The sequence below is a fragment of the Heptranchias perlo genome, chromosome 5 (assembly GCF_035084215.1).
Source record: "Heptranchias perlo isolate sHepPer1 chromosome 5, sHepPer1.hap1, whole genome shotgun sequence".
NCBI classification, from domain to species: Eukaryota; Metazoa; Chordata; class Chondrichthyes; order Hexanchiformes; family Hexanchidae; genus Heptranchias; species Heptranchias perlo.
In genome coordinates this window covers 111,892,309-111,908,430 of record NC_090329.1, presented here as the reverse complement: position 1 = coordinate 111,908,430, position 16,122 = coordinate 111,892,309, and the positions used below count along the sequence as shown (strand labels likewise).

The following is a 16,122-nucleotide window of genomic DNA, read 5'->3' as shown; positions in this document are numbered from 1 at the left end:
TATTTGTGTAGTGTCATACAATGACATGCTTGAATCGGTAGAGGACACACATTGCTAAAGTATCAAAACATATTGTCAGTCACATTCATCATCTTGACCCCAAATATTTTCCAAGTGCAAGGAACACTGGAGTGAGTGCAAAAGACAAGGCTGAAGCGTTTGCAACCATCTTCAGCCAGAAGTGCCGGGTGGATGATCCATCTCGGCCTCCTCCCGATATCCCCACCATCACAGAAGCCAGTCTTCAGCCAATTCGATTCACTCCACGTGATATCAAGAAACGGCTGAGTGCACTGGATACAGCAAAGGCTATGGGCCCCGACAACACCCTGGCTGTAGTGCTGAAGACTTGTGCTCCAGAACTAGCTGCACCTCTAGCCAAACTGTTCCAGTACAGCTACAACACTGGCATCTACCCGACAATGTGGAAAATTGCCCAGGTATGTCCTGTCCACAAAAAGCAGGACAAATCCAATCCGGCCAATTACTGCCCCATCAGTCTGCTCTCAATCATCAGCTAGTGATGGAAGGTGTCGTCGACAGTGCTATCAAGCAGCACGAACTCATCAATAACCTGCTCACCGATGCTCAGTTTGGGTTCTGCCAGGACCACTCGGCTCCAGACCTCATTACAGCCTTGGTCCAAACATGGACAAAAGAGCTGAATTCCAGAGGTGAGTTGAGAGTGACGGCCCTTGACATCAAGGCAGCTTTTGCCCGAGTGTGGCACCAAGGAGCCCGAGTAAAATTGAAGTCAATGGGAATCGGGGAAAACTGTCCAGTGGCTGGAGTCATACCTAGCACAAAGGAAGATGGTAGTGGTTGTTGGAGGCCAATCATCTCAGCCCCAGGACATTGCTGCAGGAGTTCCTCAGGGCAGTGTCCTAGGCCCAACCATCTTCAGCTGCTTCATCAATGACCTTCCCTCCATCATAAGGTCAGAATGGGGATGTTCGCTGATGATTGCACAGTGTTCAGTTCCATTCGCAACCCGTCAGATAATGAAGCAGTCTGTGCCCGCATGCAGCAAGACCCGGACAACATCCAGGCTTAGGCTCATAAGTGGCAAGTAACATTCGTGCCAGACAAGTACCAGGCAATAACTATCTCCAACAAGAGAGTGTCTAACCACCTCCCTTTGACATTCAATGGCATTACCATTGCCGAATCCCCCACCATCAACATCCTGGGGGTCACCATTGACCAGAAACTTAACTGGACCAGCCACATAGATACTGTGGCTACAAGAGCAGGTCAGAGGCTGGGTATTCTGCAGCGAGTGACTCACCTCCTGAATCCCCAAAGCCTTTCCACCATCTACAAGGCACAAGTCAGGAGTGTGATGGAATACTCTCCACTTGCCTGGATGAGTGCAGCTCCAACAACACTCAAGAAGCTCGACACCATCCAGGACAAAGCAGCCCACTTGAACGGCACCCCATCCACCACCCTAAACGTTCACTCCCTTCACCACCGGTGCACTGTGGCTGCAGTGTGTACCATCCACAGGATGCACTGCAGCAACTCGCCAAGGCTTCTTCGACAGCACCTCCCAAACCCATGACCTCTACCACCTAGAAGGACAAGAGCAGCAGGCACATGGGAACAACACCACCTGCACGTTCCCCTCCAAGTCACACACCATCCCGACTTGGAAATATATCGCTGTTCCTTCATCGTCGCTGGGTCAAAATCCTGGAACTCCTTCCTAACAGCACTGTGGGAGAACCTTCACCACACGGCATGCAGCGTTTCAAGAAGGCGGCTCACCACCACCTTCTCAAGGGCAATTAGGGATGGGCAATAAATGCCGGCCTCGCCAGCGACGCCCACATCCCATGAACGAATAAAAAAAAGTGAAGTAGAAGATGCAGTGACAGAACTAACCAGAATGGAACACAAAGACACTAAGGGCAGAATGGGAGTTATAGCAGAAAAGGCTGGGGTCAGAACAACAATAACTTCCACACATGTAGTGCCTTTAATGTAGAAAAAGGTCCCAAGGCACTTCACAGAAGCGTAGTCAGACAAAAGAGTCAAAGAAGGCAATATTAGGAAGGGTGACTAAAAGCTTTGTGAAAGAGTTGGGTTTTAAGGAGGGTCTTAAAGGAAGAGAATGAGGTGGAGATGGACGGGTTTAGGGAAGGAATGACGGATTGTAGGGTCTAGACATGAAGACGTGGCTGCTAAACATGGAGCGAAGGGAGCGGGGTGCGCAAGAGGCCAGAGTTGCAGGAACACAGAGTTCTTGGAGTGTTGTAGGGCCGGGCATGGTGATAGAGAAGGGGAGAGGAGAGGCCATGAAGGGATTTAAACACATGTATACAAATTTTAAATTTGAGGCATAGGGGTCCAAGCAGCAATATAGGTGATGGGTGAGTAGTCCCTGGTGTGGGGTAGGATACCAGGAGAAGAGTTTCGATTGAGCTGAAGTTTATGGAGGGTGAAGGATGGGAAGCTGGTCAGGAAAGTATCCGAACAGTCATGTCTGGAGGTGACAAAGGCGTGGCTGAGGCTTTCAACAGCAGATGGGCTGAGATAGGGGTGGACGTGGAACTGATCAAAATGGAGCTAAACTAGAGGTGGTCAGATTATTAGCTCCCCCAACCCCCCAATCTAACTTGGCTTCTCTTTTCTGGAACTGTTTCAATTAATTTTGTCCCCAATCATCTCACTTTATCTTGCTCTGCTTTTGATGTCTCTGTTCCAATGAACCTCCTTTTTGCTTGAACACTCCCACCCAATTTTTCCAGTTATGCCCTTGGCCCCTCCCACTATATTTCTTGCCCCTACACCTGCTCCAGACAACTCTGCCCTCACCGTCCTGCTCTGTTTTGGACTCTTTGTGCTACTCAGACTCACCTCCTCTTTGCCGTCAGCATCTACTTCTTGGTCAGCAACATCCTCCGAGATTATGAGCAAGGATTCCATTAATGGTCATACTTCCACGTTCAATCGGGCCTACCTATTCCCAGCTTGCTGTGTCATTATGAAAGTGCTCCATAAAAATGTGTCAAGAAAACACACGACAGCTTTCCATCAATCCCATAAGAACATAAGAAATAAGAGCTGGAGTAGGCCAGCCATTTAATAAGATCACTCCACTTTCCTGCCCGATCCCCACATCCCTTGATTCCTTTAGAGTCCAAAAATCTATCGATCTCAGTCTTGAATATACTCAACGACTCAGCATCCAAAGCCCTCTGGGGTAGAGAATTCCAAAGATTGACCACCCTCTCAGCGGTCAAAAGTTAGAAAGTGGGCTAATTGTGAGATCAAATGTTGAAGCCTTTGATCAAGAACAAACTATGGCCTCTAAGATCTTGAGTTAACCAGATCGTGAAAATTATATAACACTCTGCTATCAGTAATTTTGTCACATTTAAAAATAACACAGCAATTACTTCATCCAGCAGTAGTGTGGGAAAAACTGTTGTTAAAAATAAAAACATTTCTGAGTCACTGCTAGACTAACCAGTGTCTGGCACTGTACATTTTTAACTTGAGTGCACATTCTTGTATCCTGTTACCTTGCTTTAAAAGTTCTGTTTCAAGACAATCCTGTCAGAATTGCAAAAACATTTGATGTTATCCAATGTCTTGATGGGTGGAAAATGATACTGAGCCAAGCCTCTGGTTCGAGGTATATTTGCTCTGACATCACAAATGATTAATTGTGAATGTTTTTTTGGTGGTGACAGGATAATTTGTGTTGAGTCCTCCCTGCCACATGAGGTCTCTATCTCTCTGAAATGTTAACTGTTCAATCGTCCTTTTATAAACACCGCTCAAAGTTCCTCCATGTGGATCTGTGACCACGTCCCGAGAAACTGCACACTTGTTCATAGACAGTAATCCAACATGGATCCATCCTTGTACATAGAGGTGGTGGGGCTCCTCAAAGATTCAAGATTTCATACAGTAACTGTAACTGCACAGGTGATTTGAGGGAGTTTTACTGTTTTTGTCTTTTTTTAATGGTTTATTTGATTTTAAATTGAGCTATAGTCCATAACTACTGAGTTGCATTAGCAAAAGCTGGGGAGGAATATATATCAAAATAGTAATATGGTATGCAAAGAAGGTTAGAAACTATTTGGACTATTGTTGACTAGTCACAATCCTATAGGAAGGACGTTATTGACTTGAAAGAGTGCAGCGTAGGGCAGCAAATATATCGCCAGATCTCAAGAGCTTAAGTCATGAGAAAAATTAGGAGACTTCAAAAGGATCTAATAACAGTTGTCAAAATTATGAAGGAAATTGATAAAATCCCCCCAGACAAATTGTTCAGATTGGTAAATGATTCAAAAACTAGAACGCAATTTAAAAACGAGGAACCTGAAAGTAAGTATATAATGGCCCAGAAATTGCTCAAGAAATAACGACGAGGTTATTTCAGGGCAAATGGAAGAGCAAGTTCCAGAGGGCACACATGTGCAGTCAAATGCAGAAATCCGGAAATTGCTCTACCATTTGCCCTGCTCGTTTGAAAGCTGCGCGGAGAGGACATCTCACCGGCTGAATGAATGGACCAACGTGAACTTGCTTCACTGCCCAACTGGAAACGAACTAATCTTTCCATAAAAAAGGTATGCTGGGTTTTTTAGATCCAATCTAACTTTTAACGGCATGGTAAGTATTATTGACTGCCAAGCAACCTCACTAGCATTGAAAATTAACTTTTAAAAACGTGAAGTCTCATTACTTCCGATTTTAATTGTCGTTGGACATTTTTTTAAAAATGTAATTGAAAATTTTAATTTTTTAATTTATTCTTTCTGTCTCTTATTTTTGTCTTTTAATCTTACCCTCTCTTTATTTCAATTTCTCTAACTGATTTTATAGTGAATTTGCTAATCTATCTGACACTATCCTGGTTCTTAGTCTGCACAACTTATGCTTCAAGCTGATAGGTGGGGTGAGAGAGCGATCCTTTCCCCGCTCTCACAGTTCGTAGAAGCCCTGGAAACGAACTAATCTTTCCATAAAAAAGGTACGCTGGGTTTTTTAGGTCTAAGCTAACTTTTAACGGCCTTGTTTAAGGTCACCATGAAGGAGGTTGCCACCAAAAAGCCCCTGGATACTTAGTGGGTGAGATTTAAATCTAATGAGTGGCGGCCACTGTTGGTTCGCCGCTCAGAGAAATTTCCGGGCCATTGATTTCACACAAGACAGTAATAGACGTATGAAATAAGTGACCATGGAAGGTCATAGAACCAAAAAAGGGTTCAACTAGATACATTCAGAGAAAGAAGAGATAAGTGGATGTGGTGAGACTGAAATCACTCAATAAGGCATGGCTTGTTTGACCTAATTAAATCTTCCTGTTCTTAAAATGTTATATGTTCTGGTGCTGATATCTCTCAGTGAATTACATGGAGGTTACAAGGCAGAAAGACATTTAGGAAGTTAATATGATGTCAGAAACTGTGAGTGGTTTGTATTCTTCATCTGTGCTTTGAGATTAGATACTTATTTTTCTATGTTAAATATTAATAACAACTAGATAGGAGCTGGTTGTTTGATTTTTGTTCTCTCCTCCCATGGTCCAGGACGCTGAGGCTAAATTGTAGTGCCCCGACTACCATCCCAGCAGAGGTCTGATAACTCTACACCGTCAGGTGTTGAACCTGGAGCTTTTGATATAAATTGGTTCAGTTACACATAGACTTTACTGACGGAGCCATTCACCAAGTAAGGGCAGATATCTAAATGAACTGTGGAAAACACTGCTTAATTGTTGTTTTCCACATATGATTTCTCATTTTAAAAAATTTCATACCACAACAACTTGCATTTATATAACATCTTTAATGTAGTAAAAGGTGCTTTACAGAAGCATTATCAAACCAAATTTGACACCAAGCCACATAAGGAGATATTAGGACAGGTGAAGAGGTAGGTTTTAATGAGCATCTTAAAGGAGGAGAGGTGGAGAGGTTTAGGGAGGGAATTCCAGAGCTTGTGGCCTAGACAGCTGAAGGCACGGCTGCCAATGGGAGGTCAAAGGAAATCGTATCTGAAATATGAGTCCTGTGACATGCCCAAAACACCTGCAGAATGAACCACCTGTGCTAAAACTACTACCTTCATTCCAATGTGTATGGGACATATCTTATGTAACATTTTCCATTACTGAAATGACTAGAATCAGGAATAAGAACATAAGAACATAAGAAATAGGAGCAGGAGTAGGCCAATCGGCCCCTCGAGCCTGCTCCGCCATTCAATAAGATCATGGCTGATCTGATCCTAACGTCAAATTTAAATTCATGTCCAATTTCCTTGCACTAGGACCCCCAGATCCCTTTGTACTGCAGTACTTTCCAGTTTCTCACCATTAAGATAATAACTTGTCTCTGATTTTTCCTGCCAAAGTGCATAACCTCACATTTTCCAATATTGTATTGCATCTGCCAAATCTCCACCCACTCACCCAGCCTGTCTATATCCCCTTATAGGTTTTTTATGTCCTCCTCACTCTCTACTTTCCCTTCCATCTTTGTATCATCTGCAAACTTTGATATGTTACACTCGGTCCCCTCCTCCAAATCGTTAATATAGATTGTAAAGAGTTGGGGACCCAGCACCGACCCCTGCGGAACACCACTGGCTACTGGTTGCCAGTCCGAGAATTAACCATTTATCCCAACTCTCTGCTTCCTGTTAGATAACCAATCCTCCACCCATGCCAGAATATTACCCCCAATCCAGTGATTCTTTATCTTGAGCAATAATCTTTTATGTGGCACCTTGTCGAATGCCTTCTGGAAGTCTAAATACACTACGTCCACTGGTTCCCCTTTATCCACCCTGTACATTATGTCCTCAAAGAACTCAAGCAAATTTGTCAGATATGACTTCCCCTTCATAAAGCCATGCTGACTTTGTCCTATTAAATTATGTTTATCCAAATGTCTCCTTAATAATAGACTCCAAAATTTTACCCACCACAGATGTTAGGCTAACTGGTCTATAATTTCCAGCCTTCTGCCTACTACCCTTTTTAAATAAGGGTGTTACATTAGCAGTTTTCCAATCTGCCGGGACCTTTGCCGAGTCCAGAGAATTTTGGAAAATTATTACCAAAGCATCCACAATCCCCACTGCCACTTCCCTCAAGACCCTAGGATGTAAGCCATCAGGTCCAGGGGATTTATCCGCCTTGAGTCCCATTAATTTACGGAGTACCAATTCCTTAGTGATTTTAATCGTATTAAGCTCCTCACCCCCTAGAGCCCCCTGTTTGTCCAGTGTTGGGATATTCTTAGTGTCCTCTATCGTAAAGACTGAAACAAAATATTTGTTCAGCATTTTTGCCATCTCCATATTTCCCACCATTAATTTCCCAGTCTCATCCTCTAAGGGACCTATGCTTGCCTTAGCCACCCTTTTTCTTTTTATATAACTATAGAAACTCTTGCTATCTGTTTTTATATTTTTTGCTAATTTATTTTCATAATCTATCTTCCCTTTCTTAATCAATCCTTTAGTTACTTTTTGCTGTCTTTTGAAGACTTCCCAATCTTCTATCCTCCCACTAAGTTTGGCTACCTTATATGTCCTTGTTTTTAGTCGGATACTATCCTTAATTTCTTTACTTAGCCACGGATGGCTGTCATTTCTTTTACACCCTTTTTTCCTCAGTGGAATATATTTGTTTTGAAAGTCGTAAAATAACTTCTTAACTGAACACCACTGCTCATGTACCGTCTTACCCTTTAATTTATTTTCCCAGTTCACTTTAATCAATTCCGCTCTCATACCATCATAGTCTCCTTTATTCAAGCTCAGTACGCTTGTTTGAGAACCAACCTTCTCACCCTCTAATTGGATATGGAATGTAACCATGTTATGGTCACTCATTCCAAGGGGTTCCTTAACTAGGACATTAATTAATCCTGGCTCATTACACAGGACCAGGTCCAAGGTTGCCTGCTCCCTTGTAGGATCAGTTACATACTGCTCAAGAAATCCATCCCTAATACACTCAATAAACTCTTCCTCAAGGCTGCCCTGCCCAATTTGATTTGTCCAGTTAATATGATAGTTAAAATCCCCCATAATTATAGCTGTTCCCTTATTTCCTGATTAATACTTCTTCCAGCAGAGTTGCAACTATTAGGAGGCCTATATATTACGCCCACTAGTGTTTTTTTCCCCCTTATTATTCCTTATCGCTACCCAAACTGTTTCATTGACCTGATCTTTTGTCCCAATATCATTTCTCTGTATTACAGTGATTCCTTCCTTTATTAACATAGCCACCCCACCTCCCCTTCCTTCCTGCCTGTCGTTCCTGATTGTTAATTACCCTGGCATATTTAATTCCCAGTCGTTGTCACCCTGCAGCCATGTTTCTGTCATGGCCACAAGATCATACCCATACGTAGTAATTTGTGCCGTTAACTCGTCCATTTTGTTACGAATGCTACGTGCATTCAGATAAAGAACTTTCAAATATGTTTTGTGACACTTAGTTCCTGCTTTTTCCTTTTTTAACACTTTACCTTTTACTCCATACCTTCTGTCCCTTCCTGACGCGCTTTCCTCTGTCTCCCTGCTCAGGTTCCCAACCCCCTGCCACAGCTTTGATGCTGGGTTAATCGCCTTGCGCCTTCTAGTTTTTATTTTATCTGTCGTGCCTAAAGTACACTTTCTTTCCGCTGCTCTATGCTTTTCCCTTTCACTTGTTCTTGAACAACTGTTTGTACTATTTGTATTGTAGATTTCCCCTGGGTCTTCCCCCTCTTGCTGCTCTCAACTTTATTCCCTTCTGACTCCCCGCTCAGGTTCCCATCCCCCTGCCACTCTAGTTTAAACCTTCCCCAACAGCACTAGCAAACACCCCCGTGAGGACATTGGTCCCGGTCCTGCTCGGGTGTAACCCGTCACGCTTGTACAGGTCCCACCTTCCCCAGAACCAGTCCCAATGTCCCAGGAATCTAAATCCCCCCCCTCCTACACCATCCCTGCAGCCACGCATTCATCCTGTCTATTCTCCTGTTCCTATACTCACTAGCACGTGGCACTGGTAGTAATCCTGAGATCACTACCTTTGAAGTCCTGCTTTTTAATTTATCTCCTAACTCCTTAAGTTCACCTTGCAGGACCTCATCCCTTTTTTTACCTACGTCGTTGGTTCCAATATGGACCACGACTACTGGCTGTTCACCCTCCCCCTCCAGAATGCCCTGCAGCCGCTCCGTGACATCCTTGACCCTAGCACCAGGGAGGCAACATACGATCCTGGAGTCACGTTTGCGGCCGCAGAAACGCCTATCTGTTCCCCTTACAATCGAATCCCCTATCACTATAGCCCTGCCACTCTTCTTCCTCCCCTCCAATGCAGCAGAGCCACCCGTGGTGCCCCGAACCTGGCTCTTGCTGCTTTCCCCTGATAAGCCATCTCCCCCAACAGTATCTAAAGCAGAATATCTGTTTAAGAGGGAGATGGCCCCAGGGGACTCCTGCTCTACCTGCCTAGTCCTTTTACTCTGCCTGGCGGTCACCCATTTCCTTTCTGCATCCGTAATCTTTACCTGCGGTGTGACCACCTCACTGAACATGCTATCCACGATAGTCTCAGCATCGCGGATGCTCCACAGTGAATCCACCCACAGCTCCAGCTCCGAAAGACGGTTAGCCAGTAGCTGCAGCTGGACACACTTCCTGCACACATGGTCGCCAGGGACACCTGTAGTGTCCATGACTTCCCACATAGTGCAGGAGGAGCATATCACGGGTGCGAGCTGTGCTGCCATGACTTGCCTTAGACGCTCAGACTCTCCTCCCGCTCTCGGACTCTCCTTTTATACTCTGCTCACCTCTCGGACTCTCCTGCCTCACCTGTGATGTCGCACAGTAGTTGTCTCTTGTTGCAGGTCTGCTGCTGCTTTTATTCCCCAATCTCAGTCTTCGACTCTCAGGTCCACTGCCGCTCTGGGGAAAAAGTTCGGAAAAGCAAGGCAAAGCAGCACCTCCTTCCCCCACTTCACCGAACTCCCACACGTACCAAACTCTCAGCAGTTCACACTGTGTTGTCCGCACACTGTCCTGTCGCACTGACAGGCCCCTGTATTTCTACAGTTTGTGACTCAGATGAGTCAGGCCTGCCCCACCTTCAGTTACCAGTTTAATCTCGCTAACCAATTAACTTGCTCCAGCAGCTCTCTCTGCTGAAGCCTGACAGAAACTTAAACATTTAAACTTTAAAATTGAACTTAAACAGTTGAAAGCAATATGCACTAGATTTTAAAGACTTTAACCCTTAAACTCCCACACGTACGAATGTAATGATAATTTGAAAATGTTATGAAATTTTAAATATATATTTGCTATCTGCAAAACCTTACTTCCTGTTATCATCTCTTTATCACACTATTGTCATTTTCTCGCATTATAAATTCTTATGTCCATGTTTATAATGTAAACTGTTGAAATTAATTTGTTATGCTGTAATTACATTCTACCACCAATGGCAGCACTGTAGCACCTCAGTTTCTCAACACTTCAGCCTGTACTGTAGAGAAGCACTTATGCTCCAAATTGCTGCAAGTTATGCTATTTGAATAAAAATAATATAAAATAAAAGTATTCATTCACTCAGCACTTTTGGTTAAAGATGCCTGCAAACACATCAGCATCGTGTAAGCCACATCATCCTGGATGTAACTAGCAGGGTAGATAAAGGGGAACCAGTGGATGTCGTATATTTGGATTTTCTAAAGGCATTCAATAAGGTGCCACACAAAAGGTTGTTACACGAGATAAGGGCTCGTAGGGTTGGGGGTAATATATTAGCATGGATAGAGAACATAAGAGCAGGAGTAGGCCATTCGGCCCCTGGAGCCTGCTTCGCCATTCAATCAGATCATGGCTGATCTTCATCCTCAACTCCACTTTCCTGCCCGATACCCATATCCATATCCCTTGATTCCCCTAGAGTCCAAAAATCTATCCATCTCAGCCTTGAATATACTCAACGACTCAGCATCCACAGCCCTCTGGGGTAGAGAATTCCAAAGGTTCACAACCCTCTGTGTGAAAAAATTCCTCTTCATCTCAATCTAGAATGGTCGACCCCTTATCCTGATACTATGCCCCCTAGTTCTAGACTCTCCAGCCAGGGGAAACAATCTCTCAGCAACTACCCTGCCAAACCCTATCATAATCTTATATGTTTCAATGAGATCACCTCTCATTTTTCTAAACTCCAGAGAAAATAGGCCAATTCTACTCAACCTCTCTTCATAGGACAACTTTCTCATCTCAGGAATGAATCTAGTGAACCTTTGTTGCACTGCATCTAAGGCAATTATATCCTTCCTTAGATAAGGAGACCAAAACTGTGTGCAGTACTCCAGGTGAGGTCTCACCAAAGCCCTGTTCAACTGTAGTAAGACTTCCTTACTCTTGTACTCCAAACCCCCTGCAATAAAGGCCAACATGCCATTTGCTTTCCTAATTCCTGCTGTACCGGCATACTAACTTTCTGTGTTTCTTGTAGCATGGATAGAGGATTGGTTAAAGGACAGAAAACAGAGAGTAGGGATAAATGGGTCATTTTCAGTTTGGCAGGCTGTTACTAGTGGAGTGCCTCAAGGATCAGTGCTTGGGCCTCAGCTATTTGCAATGTATATTAATGACTTAGATGAAGGAACTGAGTCTAATTTAACAAAGTTTGCTGATGATACAAAGCTGGGTGGGGAAAGTAAACTGTGAGGAGGACACACAGAGCCTGCAAAGGGATAAAGACAGGTTAAATGAGTGGGCAAGAAAATGGCAGATAGCGTATAATGTGGGGAAATGTGAGGTTATTCACTTTGGTAGGAAGACTAGAAAAACAGAATATTTTTTAAATGTTGAAAAACTATTAAATGTTTGTGTTCAGAGGGATTTGGGTGTCCTTGTACACGAAACACAGAAAGTTAACATGCAGGTGCAGCAAGCAGTTAGGAAGGCAAAAGGTATGTTGGCCGTTATTGCAAGGGGGTTGGAGTACAAGAGTAAGGAGGTCTTGCTGCAATTATGCAGGGCTTTGGTCAGACCACACCTGGAGTACGGTGTGCAGTTTTGGTCTCCTTACCTAAGGAAGGATGTACTTGCCTTAGAGGCGGTGCAACAAAGGTTCACTAGATTGATTCCTGGGATGAAAGATTAAGTAGAATGGGCCTATACTCTCTGGAGTTTAGAAGAATGAGAGATGATCTCATTGAAACATATGAGATTCTGAGAGGGCTTGACTGGGTAGATGCTGAGAAGCTGTTTCCCCTGGCTGGAGAGTCTAGAACCACGGGGCATAGTCTCAGAGTAAGGGGGCAGCCATTTAAACCTGAGATGAGGAGAAATTTCTTCACTCAGAGGGTTGTGAATCTTTAGAATTCTCTATCCCAGAGGGCTGTGGATGCTCAGTCGTTGAGTATATTCAAGACTGAGATCGATAGATTTCTGGACTCTAAGGGAATTAAGGGATATGGGGATCGGGTGGGAAAGTGGGGTTGAGGTCTAAGGTCAGCCATGATCTTATTGAATGGCGGAGTAGGCTCATGGAGCCGTATGGCCTACTCCTGCTCCTATTTCTCATGTTGTTTTTTGCATTCACATGCTGGACTCCACTGTGGTTGAAGATGGGAGATGTTCATTAAGATCTCATCTGTTAGTTGCCTGATTGCCTACCACAATTCTTTACTGGATGTCATAGAGTCAGAGTCAGAGTCATACAGCACGGATAGAGGCCCTTCGGCCCATCGTGTCCGCGCCGGCCATCAGCCCTGTCTACTCTAATCCCATATTCCAGCATTTGGTCCGTAGCCTTGTATGCTATGGCATTTCAAGTGCTCATCCAAATGCTTCTTGAATGTTGTGAGGGTTCCTGCCTCCACAACCCTAGGTAGGGCTACATAGCATTGCTGTGATCCTGTTAGTTGTGGGACACTTAGCTCTTATTTTTTTATTTGTTCTCTGGTTGTGGGTGATACTGGCACATTTATGTTGCCCTGAGAACGTGTGGTGGGCCTTCTCCTTGAACTACTGCAGTCTTTGTGGTGCTCCCACAATGGTGTTAGGTAGATGTTGGCTCCATCTATAGCTTGCTGCTTTTGGGGTCAAGCATGCTGATAGCCCTATATTGTACAAATTATATGCAGACAAATATACCCCCACACATACATTGAAACTATCATCCCTTCATGTACACAGCAAGTCAAGAGCAACAGACCACAGGCTCCTGTCCTGGGAAGACCACAGTGCAGTGGAGATGTCTATGGGTTGGAGCTTCTCACTCTCCTCACAGTGGGGAAAGTGTGGGATGAATGATTGAAAGAAAAAATAAAGTTTTAAAAAAAATTTTCTTTTCATGTAGGTGCTGAAGCTGGCATTTCCTTCCCAGTTGGCTGACCCAGTAATACGCCCACTTTTGGAATTTGCCTGGGATGCGTACTTAGCTGAGAAGAAGAAGGTATTTATGTCTTTTTATTTGTTACGCTGAGCTAATTTAAAAGGGGTTTGTTTTAAGTAAAATATTTCTACATTTGGACTCTCGCACGGCTTTGACACCATGTTCCTCCTTCATGGAATTACACTTCTTAGGAATCCTTCATCAGAATTTGTAAATCTGCAATAGTAGCCCTCCAATTCCTGGATTGCCATTTGCCTGATGGTTGTACTTTGACGTTAAAAATTACCATAGTTGGGAAATTCATTTCCTCTTCCATTCTTCATGTTTACTGAGAAGAATGCAAATATATAATCTTTAAAATTACGCCAAAGAAAGTTTATAATTCTCTCATTACAGGCCAGCTTGGTTCCTGGGATAGTTTTTTTTTTAAAACTTTTGAATTGAGGCAATTCATCAGAGTAAACGTTTGAGGTTTATAAGTGCTGATTTTATACAGGTTCTAAATCACCTTATGAGTTGGTGCAAAACAGCTGACTTACCAGCAGGAGTCACTGCATAACAATCAAAAGTGGGAACTGTATTCTGCCTGACGGACCCCCCCCCACCCCCGCCAAGCCCAAGGATACTGACAACAATTGTAACATCCTCAACATTCTCCAAATTCAGCTAAAGCAGTAGACTAGAAATCAGAGGAAGTCATGATCAAACTTTACATTACTCTGATCAGACTGCACCTTGACCACTGTGCCCAGTTATGAGTTCTGAGACACGAGGGAGGATTTCCAGTGCTGGAGGCAGTGCAGAGAAGAGCCACATGACTGATCCCTAGTGTCAAAGGTCTGAGTTATGAGAAAAAATTGGGGCTGGGGCTTTTGAGCCTTGACAGGAGGTGTCTGAGAGGTGACCTCATAGAGGCTTATAAGATAGTTAAGGGAGTAGAAAAGGTAAATCAAGATACGTAATTACTTTGAGTTAAATCGCAAGAGTAGAACGGGGCCACAGGTTCAAACTAATAAATGGCAAATTTAGGATTGATATCAGGAAGTTATTCTTCACATAAAAAGTGATCAACACTTGGAATGGACTCCCAGATAGACTAGTGAAGGCAAGAAGCTTGGAATACTTTAAGAAACAATTAAATGCTGTAATTGGGGAACTTTAAGGTCTTTCTGGATTGATAAACTAAAATGGGCCAAATGCCTTCCTCATCCATAACTATTTTGTGAAATCACCATCGATCAGGAATTGAACTTGGGACCTTTCTAGTCTGTATGGCTGAGTACTGCACTTTTGTGTCATTTGCTTGCTAACATTACAAAAGGTTAGAAAAAAATAAATAATTTAAAAAGCTAATGGAATGTTAGTCTTCATCTCAAGGGGGCTGGAAATACAAAGAAGTCAAATTTACGCTGCAGTTGTATAAAGCTCTGGTTAGACCGTATCTGAAGTATTGCATTCAGTTCTGGGCACCGCACCTCAGGAAGGATGTATTGGCCTTGGAAGGGATGCAGTGCAGATTCACCAGGTTGACAGGGCTAGACAGACTGGATGCAGGGAGGATGTTTCTCCTGGCTGGGGGGGTCTAGAACAAGGGGTCACAGTCTCAGGATATGGGGTAGGACATTTAGGACTGAGATGAGGAAAACTTTCTTCACTCAGAGGGTGGTGAACCTGTGGAATTCTCTACCACAGGAGGCTGTGGAGGCCAAGTCATTGAATATATTTAAGAAGGAGATAGATAGATTTCTAGACAAAGAAGGCATCAAGGGGTATGGGGAGAGAGCAGGAATATGGTATTGAGATAGAGGACCAGCCACGGTCATATTGAATGACGGAGCAGGCTTGAAGGGCCGAATGGTCTACTCCTGCTCCTATTTTCTATGTTTCTATGATACTGGGGCTAAAGGGGTTAAGTTATAAGGACAGTTTGCATAGACTAGGCTTGTATTCCCTTGAGTTTAGAAGATTAAGGGGTGATCTAATTGAGGTGTTTAAGATGATTAAAGGATTTGATAGGGACGATAGAGAGAAACTGTTTCCTCTGGAGGAGTCCAGAATGAGGGGGCATAACCTTAAAATTAAAGCTAGGCCATTCAGGGGTGATGTCAGCAAGCACTTCTTCCTGAAGATAGTGGAAATCTGAAACTCTTCTCCTCCAAAAAGCTGTTGAGGCTGGGGGGATCAATTGAAAAATTGAAAACTGAGATAGATAGATTTATGTTAGGTAAGGGATATGGAGCAAAGGCGGGTAAATGGAATTGATATACAGATCAGTCATAATCTAATTGAACAGACTCGAGGGGCTGAATGGCCTACTCCTGTTCCTATATTCCTAGCCTGTTTCTTTGTTTTCAGAAACTCCTTTTCTCTTTTTAAAGAAAAAAACTTCATGTAAGTAGAGCCAGAGTTAACTAAATAAGTCAACATGATAACGTCATTGTTTCAGGCTGACCCTTGCTAATCATTGCTAACTCTGTTAAGTGGTTTCACAAAACATTTCAGAGAATGAGATAGTCATGACCCTCCTGTGTCTAGTTTATCCTTTGCTCCAAAGGCTGTTGGATTCCCCCCTCCTCTCTAGCTGAGGTAAGGGACCATTTCTTGTTGATACCCAGGCAAGTGACTCTCTGAACAGTGAGGCTATGCAACATGCACCGCACAGCAAATAATTTGCATACTTTGGATGACTTGATGCTTAAATGACAAGAGAATGTGCCCTT

At 43.5% G+C, this 16,122-nt stretch overlaps 1 protein-coding gene across 1 annotated transcript in view; it reads left to right on the top strand.

The window, feature by feature from the left end:
• ppil6 (peptidylprolyl isomerase (cyclophilin)-like 6) overlaps window positions 1-16,122 on the top strand; it is a 44,935-nt gene that overhangs the window by 13,073 nt on the left and 15,740 nt on the right. Inside the window, exon 2 of the mRNA XM_067985018.1 lies at window positions 13,367-13,462. Coding sequence (XP_067841119.1) covers window positions 13,367-13,462 — 96 coding nt within the window. The remainder of the gene's footprint in view (window positions 1-13,366; window positions 13,463-16,122) is intronic.